Source organism: Nestor notabilis, unplaced genomic scaffold (genome assembly GCF_000696875.1).
Source record: "Nestor notabilis isolate BGI_N333 unplaced genomic scaffold, ASM69687v1 scaffold20712, whole genome shotgun sequence".
Lineage (NCBI taxonomy): Eukaryota > Metazoa > Chordata > Aves > Psittaciformes > Psittacidae > Nestor > Nestor notabilis.
Window position 1 is genome coordinate 1 of NW_009917247.1, and position 18,997 is coordinate 18,997.

Below are 18,997 nucleotides of genomic sequence, written 5' to 3' on the forward strand. Positions count from 1 at the left end.
GATATATTTACTCCCGGCGGCGGGGCAGCCAGGGCCGGGCTGCGTTAACATACCGCGTGGTGAGCGCGTCGAGGCTTAAATGGGTGCCCGTGAAGTGCTAAATATAACGTAAAGCTTGCTGGTGAGTGACAGTATGTGAGGTCTGTAAAGCCAGTTTAGTTTGCTGTAGGTAAAGGCTAATCCTGGTCCCTGGTAGTTAGTGCTTTTCCAGTGTCTGCCTTTGAAAATCTGTAGTCAATGCTGGCTTGAGAGGACTGTATGAGGCTTGCTTAAAGGTCACTAGCCCTTCAGACGTGAGCCTCGGTCTGTAGTCTGTTTGTCCAGTAGACAGTATAATCTTGACAAAGAGTTGCTGACATTATTTTACCTTCCTTTAGTTTACAATGGATTTTGGATAAACAAGATCTATTGAAGGAACGCCAGAAAGACTTGAAATTCCTGACTGAAGAAGAATATTGGAAGCTACAGATATTTTTTACTAATGGTAAAACTTTTATTTTTATTTCTGCTGTAAAATTTGTTCAGTGTCTGACACATCTAAATACAAGTTTGAATTGCTTAGAGAATGTAATGTTTTCATTGTGATATTACGTACACTTTCACAGCCTGTTTTAACAAAGAACTAGAATATCAATAGCATTGTCATTTGTTCGTGGTATTAACGCAATTCAGGAGAACCTACAGGCAAGCCAGCTGCATTACATAATGTTTTAACGTGTCACGGAACAAATCACATTTGTACATTTAGTACGTCTTATTTTCAAGAGATCCTTAACCAAAAAGGAGAAGCAAGGAGAAGCTGCTAAGCTAGTATAGTAAGGGCTTAATGTAAACAGTAATACTCAGATGGGGCTTTTGGTGGGCCATTAAGCTGTGGGAAGTATTTTGGCTGATCTGTGCAGTCCTGTTGAACAGCAATGGTTGGAAACTTGTTACTAGTGCTCAGTTACGTTCTTTGAAACCTGCACCACAGCCTATGTCTTGCCTTGTGACTCATTCCCTAGCACCGGGTGGCTCTCAAGTTGTCTACAAGTTTCCAGGAGCTGTTGGCAGGCAGGCTGTTCTCCCACAGTGTTTGGGGCTTGCCTGTGAAGTTATCTAGGATTTACTTAGTCCTGCAAAGCATTTAACCATATGAACCGTCGTGCTAGAGCATTTCAGATTACGCAGGCACTTAAACTCTTTTCTGTGCAATTGTTCAGCATTAAAAAAAACTCCAAACAAACCACTCCCTAAGCAAGGATATTGCAAGGGAGCAATTTGTTTGCAGAAAGCTCTTTAAATATTTTTTCACAGCAGTCTTTTAAAGTAGAGAATGCTATCTGGCTGGACTTACCAAAGGCCGCTGAAATTCCTTGAGTTTAAAACCAAGTGTTATAGCTTCATAATGCAAAATGAGAAAATGGGGTACTGGTATTTCTAAAACTGTATTTCTATGCTAATTTTCACTAGTTTTAATTCAAATTACAAAATAGGCTTTTAAAAATGTTTCACTTCAGCATTTTTCTTGAGTAAACAAAGGTTTATAAGGTAGACAGGTTGCTTTCAGTTTGTGGTTCTCAGGCTTCTTTTTCTTGGCACTCCTTGCCTTCCCTGAAGGTGCAGCGTGTGACCTGTGGCAGCTGGAGAACAGCTCTGCCAGCATCTCCTTTGTGCGTGTATGAACATAGCCTACCATGGAGGAGAGTGGTGCTGGGCTTTCAACCCTTCAGTAGCAAAGTGAGCCACTGTCACAGGGAGGATGGACAGGGGCTGCTGTGTACTGGCGGGAGCTCGGGCAGAGCTTGCCATCTTCACACCCTTGGTATGTGTTGTATTATCAACACCTGCCTCTGAATAGGGCCCTGCTTTGGGTTCATAAAGCCTCCCTCTCTTCTCTCCCACCTCTTGCATTACCTGAGTACGGATATGAGTCTTGGGCATGGCTTGTCACGTTCAGTGTGGGTCTGCCCAAGATGTGGTTGTTCCCTAAAGCAACCAGAAAATTGCCTGGAGAGGGGCAGTTTCCTGCTGCCTTCTCTTTGGAAAACAAGTGCAATAGATCACCGATTGTGTGGCCATGCACAACTATTCAGAGTATTAATACTCTGAAGAATGAAAACTCATCTTCTAAAATAGTTCAAAAAGGGAAACTGATGTTGATTTCTCTCTTTGGATCACCAAGTCTTAATACAGTTTTTGGTTGAAAAGCACATTAATTGATTTTCCTTTCTGGTTTAGGGCAGAAGCTGTAATGTTTGTGTTACAGGCTACTCAAGATACTCAGATTTTAAATAATTTTTATTAAAAAAACCCCCACTGAAACCAGTTCTATTGTAAACAGAAGGGAATAAATAATCCAGTAGTTTCATTTAAAAAAATTTAAAAATTAATTAAAAGTATTGGATCTTTTCCCAGCGTATACAAGCTTCCATTTCATTAAGTCTCTCTAGGCTCTTGTCCATTTTTTTTCCCTAAACCACACTTGATTTTTCTCTGACAGCAGATGGCCTAACCGTTCCTGAAAATCCCATGGGAGTAAGAAACATATTTGGAGAATTCTGTTTAGCTGAATATTTGATTTTTTCCTGATGCCCTAGTAGCAGGACAGCTTTGTAGCCTCATGGTCAAATCAGAGGGAAAAATCCTTTCAAACCTCCCAAGGTATGCGGATAAATATTTTAATATTTGTGGAGACACTGCATACCAGGCTTAACCTCCTTGCTGGCAGTACTGCTTGTCCTGCTATCACTGGCAAGCTAGTCTCAATTTGGCATTCTTCTGTTCAAGAAAGGAGTGATATGACATGGACAGGGATTTAATGTTGCTTTGGGTAATGGTAGTGGGTGTCAAATTAGTTACCTTTTCCTGGGGCAGGGGTGGGGAAGTTGCCCATCATCCGTGCTGTTCAGGGTGGTTTTCTCCTTTATCTCCTACCTTCTGCCTTTTTCTAGCCAACAACACCCTTGATATTTGCATGTTTTAAAATACTGTGATGCTCATTAGAAGTGAGAGTAGGGTGCACCCTGACTATTCCCAAGGGTATGGGATAAGAGCATAGGGAAAAGAAATCTGGACCGGGGTGCTTAAGTAGTGACTGAGAATTCAGTGATGACTGTAACAGAATTGTTTGCTTTTCCCATTAGTGGTCACTATCTTGGTATTGTGGTATGTACTCTAAATATATGCTTCAGTGTATTTTAAATTGTTGGTTTGGACATTTCTGGTGAGGGAGGGAAAAAGAAGAGGGAGTCTTAACATAGTCAAGCCTTGCTCAGAATAATGGCTGCAAAGAAGTATGGGAAAAATAACAAGTAACAACCTTATGTTTCACTGTGCCATTCTCTATATCCAACCACTGCTCTTAATCCCAGCTTGATGCCTCTAATTTGCTTGGCACCTTTCCTTTGCCTGGGAGGCCAAACAAGAGCTACCTGCACAGATGACACCAGGGTTGTTTCTCAGCCAACTGGCAGAGGACCACCATGATGGAGCAGCTGACTGCATCCTCTGGTCTCCCACCCCCTCTCCTTGGACTAAATATGTCATTTTTTTAACACCTGCTGCCTCTGCCAAATTTAATGACCATGTTTGTGTTGGCAGCTTTAGTTGGTTGAAAAAAAACCCCAACCCAAAACATCATTTTGCATGGCACTGAAAAGCCGTAGACTTACATTTTAAATGTTTGATTTTGTTTTGCTCTAAAATGGAATACTCAAGCTTTACCCCTGTAAGATTTGCGTTGTCATCTTCTTAAAGATCATACTCACTTTGTACACAGTGAAGTTACTTTTCCCTTTTCAAAGGTGTCCACAAGCTTCAGGATGCAGTGCTGATTCTTCTCCTGCAGGTCTGTAGGTTTACAGGAACATGTTATCTCACCAGAACTACGTATCTGAACTGAGGGAGAAGACTGCTGCTGCTCCTTAGAATCCCCAGCACTAGTCATGTTTTGAGATCCTGTGCTATTTGGTGTCAAATTGTTGTAAAAACTCAACTCAAGCTTCTGTTCATTTTTTTTTTTTTAAGTTATCCAGGCTTTAGGTGAACATCTTAAATTAAGACAACAAGTTATTGCCACTGCTACAGTCTACTTCAAGAGATTCTATGCCAGGTAGGACTGTTTACTATGATGGTACAAGAATAAAACATTTGCTAGGCACATTTTGGTAGCCCTTTTAAAATGCAGTTCTGTATTAAAACCAGTGCCACTTTGTTTTCTGGATGGTATAAAACTTTTATGCTAATAGTTAACTTAAGCTTTGCTTTTCAAAAGGAAGTGTGGTGCTCTTAATAGATTAATCGTTCTACGTGTATGAAACAACATATTATAATTTTGTTATAACATTTCAGATATTCCCTAAAAAGTATAGATCCAGTATTAATGGCTCCTACGTGTGTGTTTTTGGCATCCAAAGTAGAGGTATGAAGTATTACAATTTTTTAATGTAAAATTATGTGATGTATGAGAGAGAAAAAACGTTTAGAACTTGTAAATTTTTTGTCATTCTTCATGCTTTGGGGTTTGAAACCTTCTCTTTTTTTTTTGTATAGATTTCTATAGCATTTGAGAAAAGGAGATGGAGAAGGCCTTCAAACATGTTATTTAGTATTTGATCTTTCAATTTTGTCTGAACTACTAACCCTGAAGGACCTCTGAAAATTGGAAGGAGTACTTTAAATGGCTGTTTCACTGTGATACAGTGTTTACATATTTACATACTCAAATATCTCAAATTGTGCAGTGTCTCCTTTCTGGTGTGTTTTTCCTTATTTATGTTTACTCAAACTTTAAAACTTAATTTGAAATTTTTTCCTAATTGCCCTTTTCCCTTTCATATAGTGAGGGATTATCAGAGTTTACCACACTTTCATTACTTAAATTAAAAGTATATTGTAGCTCATACGTCATCTTTGAGAAATTATTGTAAGGAACTGACCCATTAGTGTTGAGAAGGCTCCATGCCTCCACCATTAGAAGTCCACTTTGAATGTGGCCAAGACTTAGCATCAGCTGGGCACTGCTCCTAATCCTTTGTAAAGCAGGAAGTTTTTCAGCTGTTTGAGAAGTGTCTACGTAATGGAATAAAAAAATCACAGTGGCCAGTTTGTGATATGTCAACGCAAATGAATTTTACAGGAGAAACTCAAATACCTAGTGATGGTAGAAGCAGTCCTGCTAAACCAGTGTCTGCATGTGGTGCTGTTGTCTGTACAAATGCTGCGATACCTTTCAGTGTTTGGAAGAGAAAGACAGAGTACTGGAGAGAGTATTTTAAGCTTTTAAGAAAGTACAGACATAGAGTGTATATATATAGATGTACCTTGTATTTTAGAAGGAATACTAGAAGTCTGTGCAGCCCTCCCTATGCTAAAGTTTCTGCAGCTTTAGAGGGCAACTTTAGCAGTAATGATTCACTTCTCTGGAATGTATCAGTATCATTACTGTACCAGTAATTATACACTTCTCTGGAAGAACACCGTATCAGAAAATTTTCAGCTTGCTGACTGTCTCAGCAGAGCAGCTAAGGCTTAATGGAAACATAATAAAAAGGTAGCTAAAGATAGATTTCTAAAGGTAGTTTTCTTTCCCAAGTGGGATAAGGAAAACCAGCATACTTTCTTGAAGCCCTCTTGTCTATTTTATATGTAGCGTGTTATCAAACTGAACTTTTGTGACTTTAGTACCTTTCATAAATGTTTAATATTCCTCACAACTCAAACAACAAAGTAACTAATTGATGAAAAAACTCTTTACCTAAGAGTTTACCCTCTTCACCTTAAAAAAAAAAAAAGAAAAAAAGGGGTGCGTGGGGGGAAAGAAATACTGCGTAAAAGAAGCCCAGTTTAGTAAGAAGCTATTATTTTAATTTGATAACAGTGCGAGTATATGCTATTTCAGGTGGTTCACATCATTTATCATTCTTTTTCTTCAGGAATTTGGTGTTGTTTCAAATACAAGGTTGATTTCTGCTGCTACTTCTGTATGTAAGTATCAGTGATTTACCTTACTCTGGTTAGGTACCTCGATAGGGAGCTCTGACATTTTCTTTGTGGGTTTTTTATGTTTGCTTGCTGTTAAAAGGTAGCTTTTTATCATGTCATGGTGGGGCTTGTGTCTTGACTTCTAGAAGCCAGTCAGAGCCATTTAGAATAAATAACTTCTGTTTCTAAATACAGAAACAGACGCGTCCTTTCTGTATTAGTTTTGGTTGATTCTGGTTGGAACTTATGCCAAGCATAAATAAAACCAAAGTAATAAAATTAAACTATAGAGGTTTATAAACAGTTTCAAGTAGTAAATTGAATTCTGAACTACTCAGAAGGTAGAACTGGAAACTTAGGGCTTTATTTGTCCGCTTTATAAAAGATACGGCTTCATGGAAGTACCTGTTTTCAGAATTATTGGAAGGTTGTATACCTCCGTGTTTTTTTTGTTTTTTTTTGTTTTCTTATTAATCCTTACCCCTCCTTTACCTCCCTTTCCCCCCCATCATAAAATTAGTCTTTGCACATGATATTTATAAAAGTACATTTTATAACTGTCGTGGTTTAAGCTCAGCTGGTAACTCGGAACCACGCAGCCACTCGCTCCCCACCCTCTTCCTCCCCCCACTCCCAGAGGGATGGGGGTTTTTTTTTGTTTTCTTATTAATCCTTACCCCTCCTTTACCTCCCTTTCCCCCCCATCATAAAATTAGTCTTTGCACATGATATTTATAAAAGTACATTTTATAACTGTCGTGGTTTAAGCTCAGCTGGTAACTCGGAACCACGCAGCCACTCGCTCCCCACCCTCTTCCTCCCCCCACTCCCAGAGGGATGGGGAGGAGAATCGGAGCAATGTAACTCCCAAGGGTTGAGATAAGACCAGTCGAATAACTAAGGTATAATACAAACCACTACTGCTACCACCAATAATAATGAAAAGGGAAATAACAAGGGGAGAGGACACAACCGCTCACCACCCGCCGACCGATACCCAGCCCGACCCGAGCAGTGATCTGGGCTTCCGGGTGACTCCCCCCAGTTTCTATACTGGGCATGACGTGCTGTGGTATGGAATAGCCCTTTGGCCAGTTTGGGTCAGGTGTCCTGCCTCTGCTTCCTCCCGGCTTCTTGTGCTCTTCCTCCCTGGCAGAGCATGAGACTCTCGAGAAAGTCCTTGGTCAGAGTAAACATTACTTAGTAACAACTAAAAACATCGGTGTTATCAGAGTTGTTCCCAGGCTGAAAGTCAAAAACACAGCACTGCACCAGCTACTAAGAAGGAGAAAAAATGACTGCTGTAGCTGAACCCAGGACAATAACCAATACATTGTTCACAAATAAATGCAATAAAATCATACTGTAGTTACTAAATTCTCTATCTTTCCCACTCACCTTGTATTTCCGAGTTTCTGTAACTTGCATCTTATCCATCAAGGTCTTAAACTGATGGCTTCCTTAACTGAATGTTATAATTTGACCCAGAAGGTCCAGCTGCTCTCAGTAGACAATTCCTGGCTGCGCTCTTCAAAATGTAGGTCAGTGCTTTTGAAATCCCTCTTAGCCATTGAGGGGACAGGTGACTGGCTGTATCTGTAGCCTCTACATGCAGTAAGTATCAGTCCATGGGTCTGGCCATATGACAGTTCCACCACCAGGGACTGAAACGCATCTTCAGTGCCAGCGTAACCAAGACCAATACTGGATTTAGCTGTTTTTTATATCAGTAGCAGCTCAAAGCACACATCTATGTGGCAGTTTTGATGCATCATTGAGAAAGTTAGATGTATTTTGGTAAATATGCAATAGCTGATTTTACTTGGACATCTGGTCCTGAGCTGTGCTGTTTCTGAAAATCCCAGGTATCAGAATCCTGTAGAAGATTCACCCCACAGTTACTCTAGCTCTGCCTGCTTTGGAATACTCTTCATTTCGTGGAAGTGGGGACCATGATGTCGTTTAAAATCTTGCATGTTGGAGGATCAAGCCTGTGTAAAAATCACCACGTGAAAATCTCATTTGGATTTGGTGTTGGAACTGAGATCCTGAAGGGATCACCAGATTTGGAGCGACATCAGTATATAGATAGCTCTGTGAATGATACCTCATGGAAAGTTAGGTGCCCGTAAGCTAGTTGTTGTTGGTTAACTGGAAGATTTAACAGTGCCCAAAGCAGCAGACAAGTGTCTGACTGAGTACCTGTGCAAATTTAGGTTTCAGGTGTGTTTTTCTTTCCGTTTCAGGATCTTGAATCTTATTAACTTTTCTCCTTCAAATAAAAACTTTTATACTGCAAGTAGTTGTGCTGCCAAATGGATTTGAAGGGCTATACACAGATGAATTAACAGAAAGGGAAAGAAGTAAAAGTATTAATTACATAATTTTTAACATACTGATTTCTCTTTACCATAGTGAAAACTAGGTTTTCGTATGCCTTTCCAAAGGAGTTTCCTTATAGGATGAACCATGTAAGTATTTTGTTCAAAATACAGTTTGATCACATAAATTAAAAGACAAATAATTGTAGCAGGAAATCCTGTCTTTTAAATTCTAAGAAAGAAATATTTTCATATTTGTGTTAGGTTGCTCATAATGAGTTTTGGATAAATTTTTGGCAAAGTTGCCTTTAAAAGTAATAAATCTTATATAACCTCCTTTCCTTAAATTGTTGACAGGAATGCTATAATATATGTATTACTGAAATAGTAATGTAGTATGATGATAAGAGAGATTTTTTTAGCTCTCTTTTGAATGTTCTTGTTTACAAATACATTGCTGCAGGGAAAGTAAATAGCCCTTGCACCTGGGATGCTTCCAAGCTTGCACAGATGAGCAGTTGGCTTACAGAAAGCAGTTTTGGTTTTGCCTGTAAAATGTAATGGCTTTGAAAAATAATTTGATTTATTAATTAAGATTTAGGTTTATTAGGTGTTTTCAAGGCATTCTTGGCCACAATGCTAAGAATTTATGTTGTTTTTCTTGAAACCAGTTTTGACCTGTGCTGGAGTACTTTGAATGTTAAACCAGATCTAATTATTTTTAGATCAACTGTGACAAATTGATCTTTTTTGTTGGTTGGCTTTTCACCAAATCATATATCAAGAATATAAAATATCTAAGACTTTGCAGTAAAACTGCACTGCTATTTTACAGATAAAGGCAAATGGAAATATATTTCGGAGTATTGCTTTCCTAAAGCCAAAGCAATCCATTTTTTTCCTTGGTGTTGCTAATACGTCACTATCTCTGTGGAAAATAAGAGCTGATTTAATTACTATAATTGCACATAATATTTCATATAAAATTAAAAATTCTTTAAAAGGCCATTTGGCTTTAATTCTACAAAAAGATTCCTCTATCGCTGTTAATTGTTAATACACTGGGAACAATTGCTGCTGGTAAGTGTTGGAACAAATCAGACAAGTACTGCCAATGAGGTAGGCTCTCCTAGTAAAGTTGATCCAAAATTGTTATTATGACTGGAATTAAGTTACAATGGTGGTAAGGCAATTGCTAATAGTAGTTTGATTTTTGTTTGGTTTTGTAGTTTTAGATGAAATGCGTTTAGGACTGTTGGAAATGTGTGTTGAGATTCTTGTGCAATCACGATATTAAACTGGATGGTGGTTTATTCTTTCTGCTGTCTGAAACCTGCTGCTGTTTAACTGTGATTTTCTTTGCAGATACTAGAATGTGAATTCTATCTCTTAGAATTAATGGTGAGTGGGGTTTTTTCTGGTGGCTTGCTTTTTTTTTTTTTTTTTTACTGTTGCCTCTGTTTACTTTTTACTGATGAAGAATATTTTGAATTTTGTGCTGTGAAATATGCATTATGGTGTCTTCCTTCTTACCCCCCCTCCAGTTTTAGAACTATGTCCATGTCCATGCAGGTCTAGCATTTACATTTTCAGCAAAATACCATAATTACTGTGCTGTCATCTAGGCTGAGTGAGGGCATTCTCACCTCCTTGTTTTGAAGCTGGAGTTAACAGAAAGAGAGCACATTATAGGAGCAGTGGGGCCAGGAGCAGCATCTATGGCTCTGCATCCTGTAGTGGTTAGAGCACTGTTGGGAAGGGTAAAATAAAAGTTGTATTTCCAGAACTGTTTCTGTTTTTAAAAGAAAGGTAATTGTATGTAAGTCCTGATGCAAAGACTGGGATGTCAGTGTCCTTATTTCCCCAGATGAATGGCCTGTCAAGAGCATGAAGAATTGTATTCTTTCTGTGCCTTTTTCTTCTTGCCTGGAAGAACCTGGAGCAATGTTTTCTGCATTTTGTAGGGCAGCTGAAAGGATGCAGCCCAGGCTTCTCAGGGGGCTTAGGTAAAGAGGTGCTCAGTTTCTGCCTGTAGGCACCGAGCTTGCTCTACTAGAGTAGTTCTGCTCAAGTGCAAGTGCAGAGAAGAGGAGAGAAGCCAGGGAGCAGTCTAGCGAGTTAGGCAGCAACCAGGAAAGGGTATGTTTTGAGAACAGGACACAGAGGAAGCTGTGTCAGAAGTTTTTGTTTGTGCTTAGAGTTGTTATAACCCCATTTTAGATAACCTGTTCAGATTTAGTCCTAGATACCTCTGCTATACATGGCAGTAACTCTTGAGTTTTGTATACATGAGTTTTATACAAGTAACTGTGTTCACAAGAAGTTAGATTTTGGGAATTATTAGCTTATTTTTTCCAGTATGCTACGTAATATATAGTATGTGTAATAACTGTCTTATTTCAGTCTTCAGCACATGTAACTTAACGTGGCTTTTCCCTGTAGTATTTCTTCAGTATATAGTTGGCTGCTTTCTGCAAGAGGGTTACTCTCTCTTGTTTACACCAACCTGGGCCTGAAAAGAGGGGATTTGAGAGCAGTGGATTTTTTTCTTTCTTTCTTTCCAAACCAGTGTCAATTATTTTGGCATGCTTTCCATGTATGGTATTTAGTGACAGACTGTTTTCTGGCAGTGTTTTGTATATCCAAGTGGGAATTACGGGTTTGTAAGCAAATGAGGTTTCAGTGTGCTGCAGATGTGGCTTTCTCTGTCTCCTAGGGGAAAGATGTTGACAGACTGGCAACCATGCTATGTAATGGTATTCTAGAGAGAGCTGTGCCCTCATTAGAGCAGGGTTAGGTGTCAGAATGCTACTTAAAAAAAAAAATCAGTAATTGACTTGTAAACCAAATGGTTTTAATATGAACTGACAACACGTTCTGCATTGTAACCTAACTTTCATCCTGTTGACATTTTTCCTAGGACTGCTGTTTGATAGTATATCATCCTTATAGACCTTTGCTCCAATATGTGCAAGATATGGGCCAAGAAGACATGCTGCTACCTCTCGCATGGTAATGAAGACAATAATTAACAATAGTGCCTCCTTTCAGCAAGAAAGCGTTTTATCAGTTATGTTTCAAAGGTGGTTAAGCAAAAGCAGGCTTAGCCATATTTGAATATGAAGGGTGCCCTAGTTAACCTGTGCAGGATATGTCCCTGACTTAGCTTATTCTGTCTTTAGTGCTGAAATTATTTTACTTCACTGTGGTCTAATTTTTATTTTTAGACTAGATCTAATAGCACAGTTTTTTACACTACTGAATGGTGACTATGAGTAGAGGTAATCTTTTTCTGTAGATGTTGGCTTTCTGTTGTATCTTGTCATAGAAGGTAGAAGCAATATCTAGGGGTTTACAGCTGTGTTAGCAGAACTCTCATTCTTGAACTATTTCTCAAATGCAGAAGGACAGTGAAAATGCTACTTTTACTTTTGCTCTTATTTATTTGTGAAACATGGATAATTATTTTATGGTGTATGTCAGCGCCCTCTGCATAAGGACATTTATGGCACTATAATAGTGCTTCCGAATAAACTTCTGCTGTGACTACAAGGAAAGAAGTGAAAGGCTTTAGTGATTTTTACAAGGGAAGAGATCTCTTCCCTTGCTGTTTTGCCCTGCAGCCTCACGGCTTCTACTGAGGAACTGGCAAAATACGTATAAACTGACAGCAGCTTTTGAAATTGTATAGTCTAAAGGTGAATAGGACAATACTTACAAGTTCTTTCTTGCGCAGGAGGATAGTGAATGACACATATAGAACTGATCTTTGTCTGCTGTACCCTCCTTTCATGATAGCTCTAGGTAAGTAACACATAATATCTCTTGTCATGTTTACATTGATGTATTCCATGTGCTGTTTATGAAACATAGAATGTTTCTAACCGTATACAGAGTGGAACTTTTTTCAATATCTGTGTCACCTGATCTTTGCAGCTTGCCTACATGTGGCCTGTGTTGTCCAGCAGAAGGATGCAAGGCAATGGTTTGCGGAGCTGTCTGTTGATATGGAAAAGGTAATTCCTGCCACCTGTTATGGACTGACCAGAAATGGTAGTCACGGTTACAAAACTACCGTCTTATGTGCCTGTGGTACTGATTTGAACTTCATTCAGTGATCATATGTTAGGTGCTGTTGAAATTAGGTAGATCTCTCAGGGAGGGAGACAATGTCAGGTCATTTGGTTATCACCTTTTCTTTTAAAGTCAGAACCAGAACCATTGTAAGTAAGTGTTACCATTTTTCAGATGGAAATATAAATCAAATATCCTTTGCATTTTTTTCCAGAGAAAGAATTCCCTATGTTTTCATCATCTAAGATTGTCAGCATGAGTTTGACTTTTAAATTCTAGTGCATGTGATTTTCTGATTCACCTTTCAGCATCATGCCTACATGCTGTTCTCGTTTTCTTCCTATAAATGTGCATAGTATAGCAGAGGGTAAAACATTCCTAACGCTTTCAGGATGACCAGGACCATGACTTCAGTCAGTGTTAAACAGGGGGACACCAAGATCATTCAGTTGAGTTCCCTGCTATTGCAAATTCTGTGTCAAATAATCCCCTTCTTAAATTTACCAGGTTCCAAGATGCAGTTGTTCTCATACGAGTAATGTTCTTCATCTTCACTAGTTCCTTTCAGTTTTTAGGTTGACTTCTTTAATCTTTGTTTAGCTCCAGCAAGCAAGCTGGAGCTTGCTTAGCACTCGTGCTCCTTACCACGCTGTTTCACTTGGCACGTATTTTTCAGTCTTCCTTTTTTGAAACGAACCGGAATTAAATTGCATGTTATGGATGAAAAACACCATTGCCCTCTGTGCCCTTGGTATTGCCCTTTAGCCCACTGATGGTATCCTGGCATTGTAATTTTATTCTAGGATTTGTCTTTAAATTTAAGCACAGTGTAGATGCTGAGCTGCATCAAGACCTCTGAATTATGCTGTCATGCATGTAAAAGCAGGGTGACAATAAACTGGCAGCAGAGGAGAACCAACCTACATTTGACAGATAAAGTTACCATAAGCTTGGTGCTAAACATGTTTCAATGTTTACATGTCTTGGTTCTCATGCCAGTGATACAATATAAGCTTGATTTTTTTTTTTTACATGAACACCATGGACCTTTTAGCCAACTATGACTTTTGTTTCGAGGATATTAAAAAGAAGAAAGAAGTCAAGTTTATTAAATTAGAGAATGATTCCTCAAAATCATGAATCAGACATTTTCCACCTTCTATATAGAATATTGCATTAGAAATTTAATAGGAAATAAAGGTAGTTAAGGTTCAGTAATAGAAAATGTCCAAACTGGTAGAGAATGCTTACGGTTCCAGAAGTGGAATATGAAAATTCAACTATTCTTATTATATTTATATAAGAGTAAAATAATCAGAAGAGAGAATATTCTAAGAATAAGAAGTATTTAGACACTCCTTGACTCTTTATTTCTTGGAAGGAGAGAATTCAGATTAACGTTTTGTGGTTTTGGGCTTTTTGCTTTTCCTATGCTGTGCCTCTGATGCGTGTAGAACATTTCTAGCCATCAGTTACTGTATTGGTAATCCATTGTCATCCAGCTGCAGTCATGCTGCCAGGTGTCTGCGTTTTCCCTGTAGCACAGTTGTAAACTGTGGCAGTAGTTGCAAATAAATAAATAAAAAGCTGTTTAGCTTGCAGGGGAGAAGTGGTATATATAATTAAATGGGAGGGAAAGGATTGTGTTCAGGCTCCTTGCAAAATTAAATCAAAAACTAATTATAGAAATGGTTGATTGTGAGCCCAGATTAAGTATGAGACAGCTCTGTTTATAATATGAAAATCGTGCTGCATAATTTCAGTTCAGGGCACATTTAATTAGTTGCACACTTAAACTGACTATGACAAAGATAAATTCATTCTTGTGTCTGACCTTAGGATCTCTTTTCTCTCTAATCAGATTTTAGAAATAATCAGGGTTATTCTGAAGCTGTATGAGCAGTGGAAGAACTTTGATGAGAGGAAAGAGATGGCTACTATTCTTAGTAAAATGCCTAAACCAAAACCACCTCCAAACAGGTACTGTACTTCCTTAATACACCTTTCACATGGAAAAACTGGAATACTCAGAATGAGTTGATATTTAATTTGAGGTATAGCGTATGTTTTTATGGTGCAGACCTTTCTATTACAAACAGCCAGTCTGATTGTTCAGGAACTAGTGAGAAGCAGAATACACTGTTTTATGGAGAGCATTAATGTGATTAGAATGTGATCAATACAGCTTAGCAAAGGTAAGGAACGGCAGTGCGAGGCTCCATGCTGAGCCAGATCCGTTGGAACTGGGCCTGTTTGATGTCATATGTAATTCCTGTGATTAAATATCACTGCTTAAATATCTGCACATGCAGATTCCTGTGCACATGCTTATGTAATCTGAACTTTGACATGCTGACTTCAGAAGCGGATTCAGCAGGCAGCTGCATGGGGATATATTGAAACTATTATTTAAATAAATACACTGAAGTTATTCATGCATGCAGAGAATAACCTTTACATTTTTAGTGAAACTGAGTAGAGTATCTTAACCTATTTGTGTATATATTGGAAGTATTTTCCTTCAAAAGGTTTTTACTACTTTCAAAATACTGTATTTTTAATAATTTTTAAAAAAAGACAAAAATGTAATATGATGCTTCTTTTTGAAGACATGTTTTTGGTTTTTTTTCCAAACAGTGAAGGAGAACAGGGTCCAAATGGTAGCCAGAACTCTAGTTATAGCCAATCTTAAGACATTCCAAAGAATTTCTTTATGGACCACTTTGACTCAAGACACCCTGGGATCTTTCCTGTGTTCATGAAATGGACAGAAGGTTTTAGTAACATCTTTGACAAAGAACTTGAAGAATAAATAGCTTGTTTGTGTCAAGCATTTTGAAAGCTTTTTCTCTAAAACTGCATCATTTTCTCTGACGCTGGAGCAGATGTACTAAGATTTTTCAGTGTAAGGAATCAAACGTTAAACCAAGCTGCAAAAGATTAACACCATCCACTCAAAACAAGTAGTTCATTATTGGGCTTGTTTGTTTTGAGGAAATTGTAACTTGCCATTGAACTATTTTTAAAGTGACAGTAACCTGAAGCCTAAGTGTAACTGTATTAATGACTTGTGTTGTCTTCATTTTGTTTGTGACTGAAGGAAGATAGTGCACTCACTGTATGTTAAATTTATTCATTACCTTGAGTTCTGTTGATTTTTTAAAAAATAAATATGGATTCTGTAACAAGTAACACAGCAATTCTTCAGAAACAAAGCCAGCAAAGAATATTGTTACCGTTCCAATGACAGCTGCAGGAAAGAAATTCAGTTCCTTTTTTTTTTTTTTTGGATTAGAAAAAAGCTGTTTTACTCAGAAGATATACTTGGAGAATGTTTTTGCCATGAAGCATAATAGCCCAGCTGACCAGAGAAGTGCAATATATATAACGATTCTGCAGTTTTCTTAAACATTTCAAGTGTTACAAATTAAAAACCCCAACATACTATGATTTCTTTTCTTTGCAAGTAAGCGTTCTGTATAGTACAATTGGAATAGTTCATAATCAAGTACCAGTTTGGATATGATTACCGTTTTTTATGGTGAATTTTGTTTTGTACAAGACATACACTGTTAGTCTGCCTTCACTGTTAGTGTGAATTTGTGTGGTTCATTAGAGTTTAGTTAAGAGGTTCAAGCTTTCAGTGAGCTTCATACTGGCTAATCTTAATTGTGACGTTAGGAGCAACTTTTTAGAATAACTGAAATGGGATTCCTTGGTTAACTATGTGCTGGAGAAAATGAGATTCCTTCAAACAGAAGTCTGTATCCTGTCTTCCTTACTCAGGCAGATACCCCACTGAAGTCAGGAATTGGCCTAAATCAAATTTCTTAATTTTTTTAGATAACTTTGTTTCTAATTAAGTTCTGTACAACTTAATTTTGAGTGATAATACCAAAAGTATCAAAACTGAATGATAAAGTGCAGTCACATTGTTCTCCTTTTTTATTTAATTTCCCCCCCCCCCCCCGAAACAACACATGTCACTGGTCTGAAATACCGGAGGGAAATTCTTGAAAGCCCTTGCTCCGGGATGCATCTTGGTTCCAAAAGCTGTCCCCTTTAAAAAAAAAAAAAAAAAAAAAGCTTAACAGATTTTGTGAGTAACTGTCTTTGTAATTGGCTGATCATTCAGCAAAATACAACTGAAGTGTGTTGTATGTAGCCCCTTCGGCTACTAGCATTTATTTCTGTTCAGGTCATTTTAAAAGGTAAAACATTAGGCAAACAAGCCCAAACATCTTGGTCTTTGCTACTTTTGTTGTCATTTGATCCATACCTTTTATAGACACTTGATTGATGAAATGGAATTTGGCTATTTGCCTCTGTTTCTTGAAGTCTAAAATGTGCTATTTGTAATGTGGACTTGGGGAGTAGAAATAAATCAATGCAACTTGACCTTGGTGTGGAGTTCTTTAACAGGAACCTTTCTTTAGGTAAACATCAGTAACACATAATTGAGAAGCACTTTGCAAAAGCTACCAAGATTAATAAAGCTAGATCTACCGAGACTAATAAAAACGATGAAAATAACATACACAGTGGCTTTCCTATTAAAAACCCCACAACTCTTCAGCTCAGAAGAGATAGCTGAGGTCTAGAAAAATATTAAGTGGTGTAAAGACTGATGAGGTGACAACTGTTTATCACTTCTGACAGAAGAAACGGGAGCATGCAATGAAAACAATACATGGCAAGTTGAGAAGCAACAAAGGGATAGACTTCTCACAACACATTTTAAACCCAATGCCACTTGCTGTGACTGCCAGGAGGTTGTGTTGGTAATCTACTAATACCCAAATATACCAGGACATGCAAAAAGCCTGAAGGAAGTATCAGAGCACTCGGAGTAGTAAATGAGAATAATCTGCGGATTGTATCACTGCACACCCTGTTTTACATCTTCCTCAGGTATTTACCACTGGTTGCTGCCAAACAGAAAATAATGGGCTAGACAGATCTTGGTGTGACTCAGTGTAACTGTTGTTCATTCTTTGTGGTTATGTAGTTGTAGGTATTCCAAACAAGTTTTAACAAACTAGAAAAAGAAGAATTGGCCATTTATGATTAAATTGTGACCAAGTGTAGTTGATGAGATCTCCTTGCTTTGTTCATCTGTACGCTGAAGTTGGGTGGCTTGGTCAATACAGCTAGGCATGCTTAATTGTACATTTAGCTAAACATTTTCAGTGTGCCCTTAATGCTCGACAGCAAAAAGCGTCATTAGTCCTGGTGAGGCCTGGCACAACACAGCCAACAGTGAGCTTCAGTCATCCCTTTGACTCTGGAACCAACAGTCTAGGTCATGGTAAACAGGCAAAATCATAGGATTTAGGTAAATCCATCAAAAGCGTTGGCATCTGTTACTCCTCCTGATGCAGTCTGAGAAAGACCTTTCCAGCGTAAGATAGTTAGAACTGCACAGTAATTGAAAACAAGATAACACCCTTACTCATCCTGGCATTTTAATTTCATCTTACTCCTATTAATTCATCAGTTAAACTAAAGCAGTGTTTTGGAAATTGGTCTGAATTCCAGTTTTTTTTTTTTATGATTGGAAATAAAGTATAGCAGTAAGACCACTAAAAAGTCAATGATACTTTGAAGAAAATGGCACTCCTTACTTAGTATTACGACAGCTATACTACATGGTCTTTATTATTACTGGAGAGAACAGAAATCCCTGTAAGATACATTGTCCACCAGCACAGCTAACACAGCTGGCTGGGCCAGCTACAGTTCTCTAGAAACAAATGACTGATGGACTTACTAGAAATAAAATTCTATTAAGATCAGTTATTTTTTCTTCTCTGTTCTTTAAACTTGAGGTGGTTTATTTTTTAGGTCCTCTTCCCACCATGCAGACAGCACTGTCAGAATGGAAGAACTATAGGTAAGTGCAGAGCTCCTGCAATACCAATTAGAGCAGGACCAGACATTTTAATTCTTTCTCCCAGATATCCTGCAGAGTCCTGAATTTCTGTGCTAGGACTTCAATTTTCTAGAGGCCAAAGCGATTCACCTTTGCTAGTTCCCCTGAAATGCTAACAGCACTGAAAAAACCAAGCAAAAAAAATTCCTTAAAATGATGACTATGCAAATTTACAGGTGGGTATGAGATGGGTTGGCTTATTTTTTAAAGTTTAAGACATGCAAATTAACATACATACAAGAAGGAAGGGGGTTTAGTAACTTCCTTGGATGCCTCAAATTTTCCAGCCTAAAATGATTACCTCTCTGTAATAGTAACTTCAAATACAGACAAGTTCTCACTTGATACTGAGCTGCTGAGAGAAGTTGTCAACTGAATGCTACAGCATTTTGTGCTCAGAAACAGATCTGAGTATAAAATAAGGAATCAACATTTTGAACAGCAAATATTCTAGCATCAGGTCAGTTTCCCTTTGGGTTTTCTGACCAATAGTGATGTTTTGGCCTTACAATCATGTGAGTACAAACCTAAACATTTGTACTCTTACTCCTTGATAACACAGCAACTATTTTAGAACTCCAGCTACACATGAAGTATTAATAAATCTGTGCTTAGGGAAGTTACCCCAATTCCATTAGAATATCTGCAGTTTAACTACACTAAACAAACTACCACAGTTACTTGGGAAAGGGTAAGTTTGTTTATT

The 18,997-nt window shown here is 38.1% G+C and overlaps 1 protein-coding gene across 1 annotated transcript; it reads left to right on the forward strand.

The window, feature by feature from the left end:
- Positions 1–363: 363 nt before the first annotated feature.
- CCNC (cyclin C) lies at positions 364–16,279 on the forward strand. Its single transcript, XM_010025004.1, has 11 exons — positions 364–484; positions 4,009–4,093; positions 4,333–4,402; positions 5,916–5,967; positions 8,380–8,435; positions 9,651–9,686; positions 11,206–11,297; positions 12,022–12,089; positions 12,222–12,301; positions 14,221–14,339; positions 14,997–16,279. The coding sequence occupies exons 3-11, from the start codon at positions 4,364–4,366 to the stop codon at positions 15,049–15,051; spliced, it is 597 nt and encodes a 198-aa protein (XP_010023306.1). The 5' UTR covers positions 364–484; positions 4,009–4,093; positions 4,333–4,363; the 3' UTR covers positions 15,052–16,279.
- Positions 16,280–18,997: the final 2,718 nt, after the last annotated feature.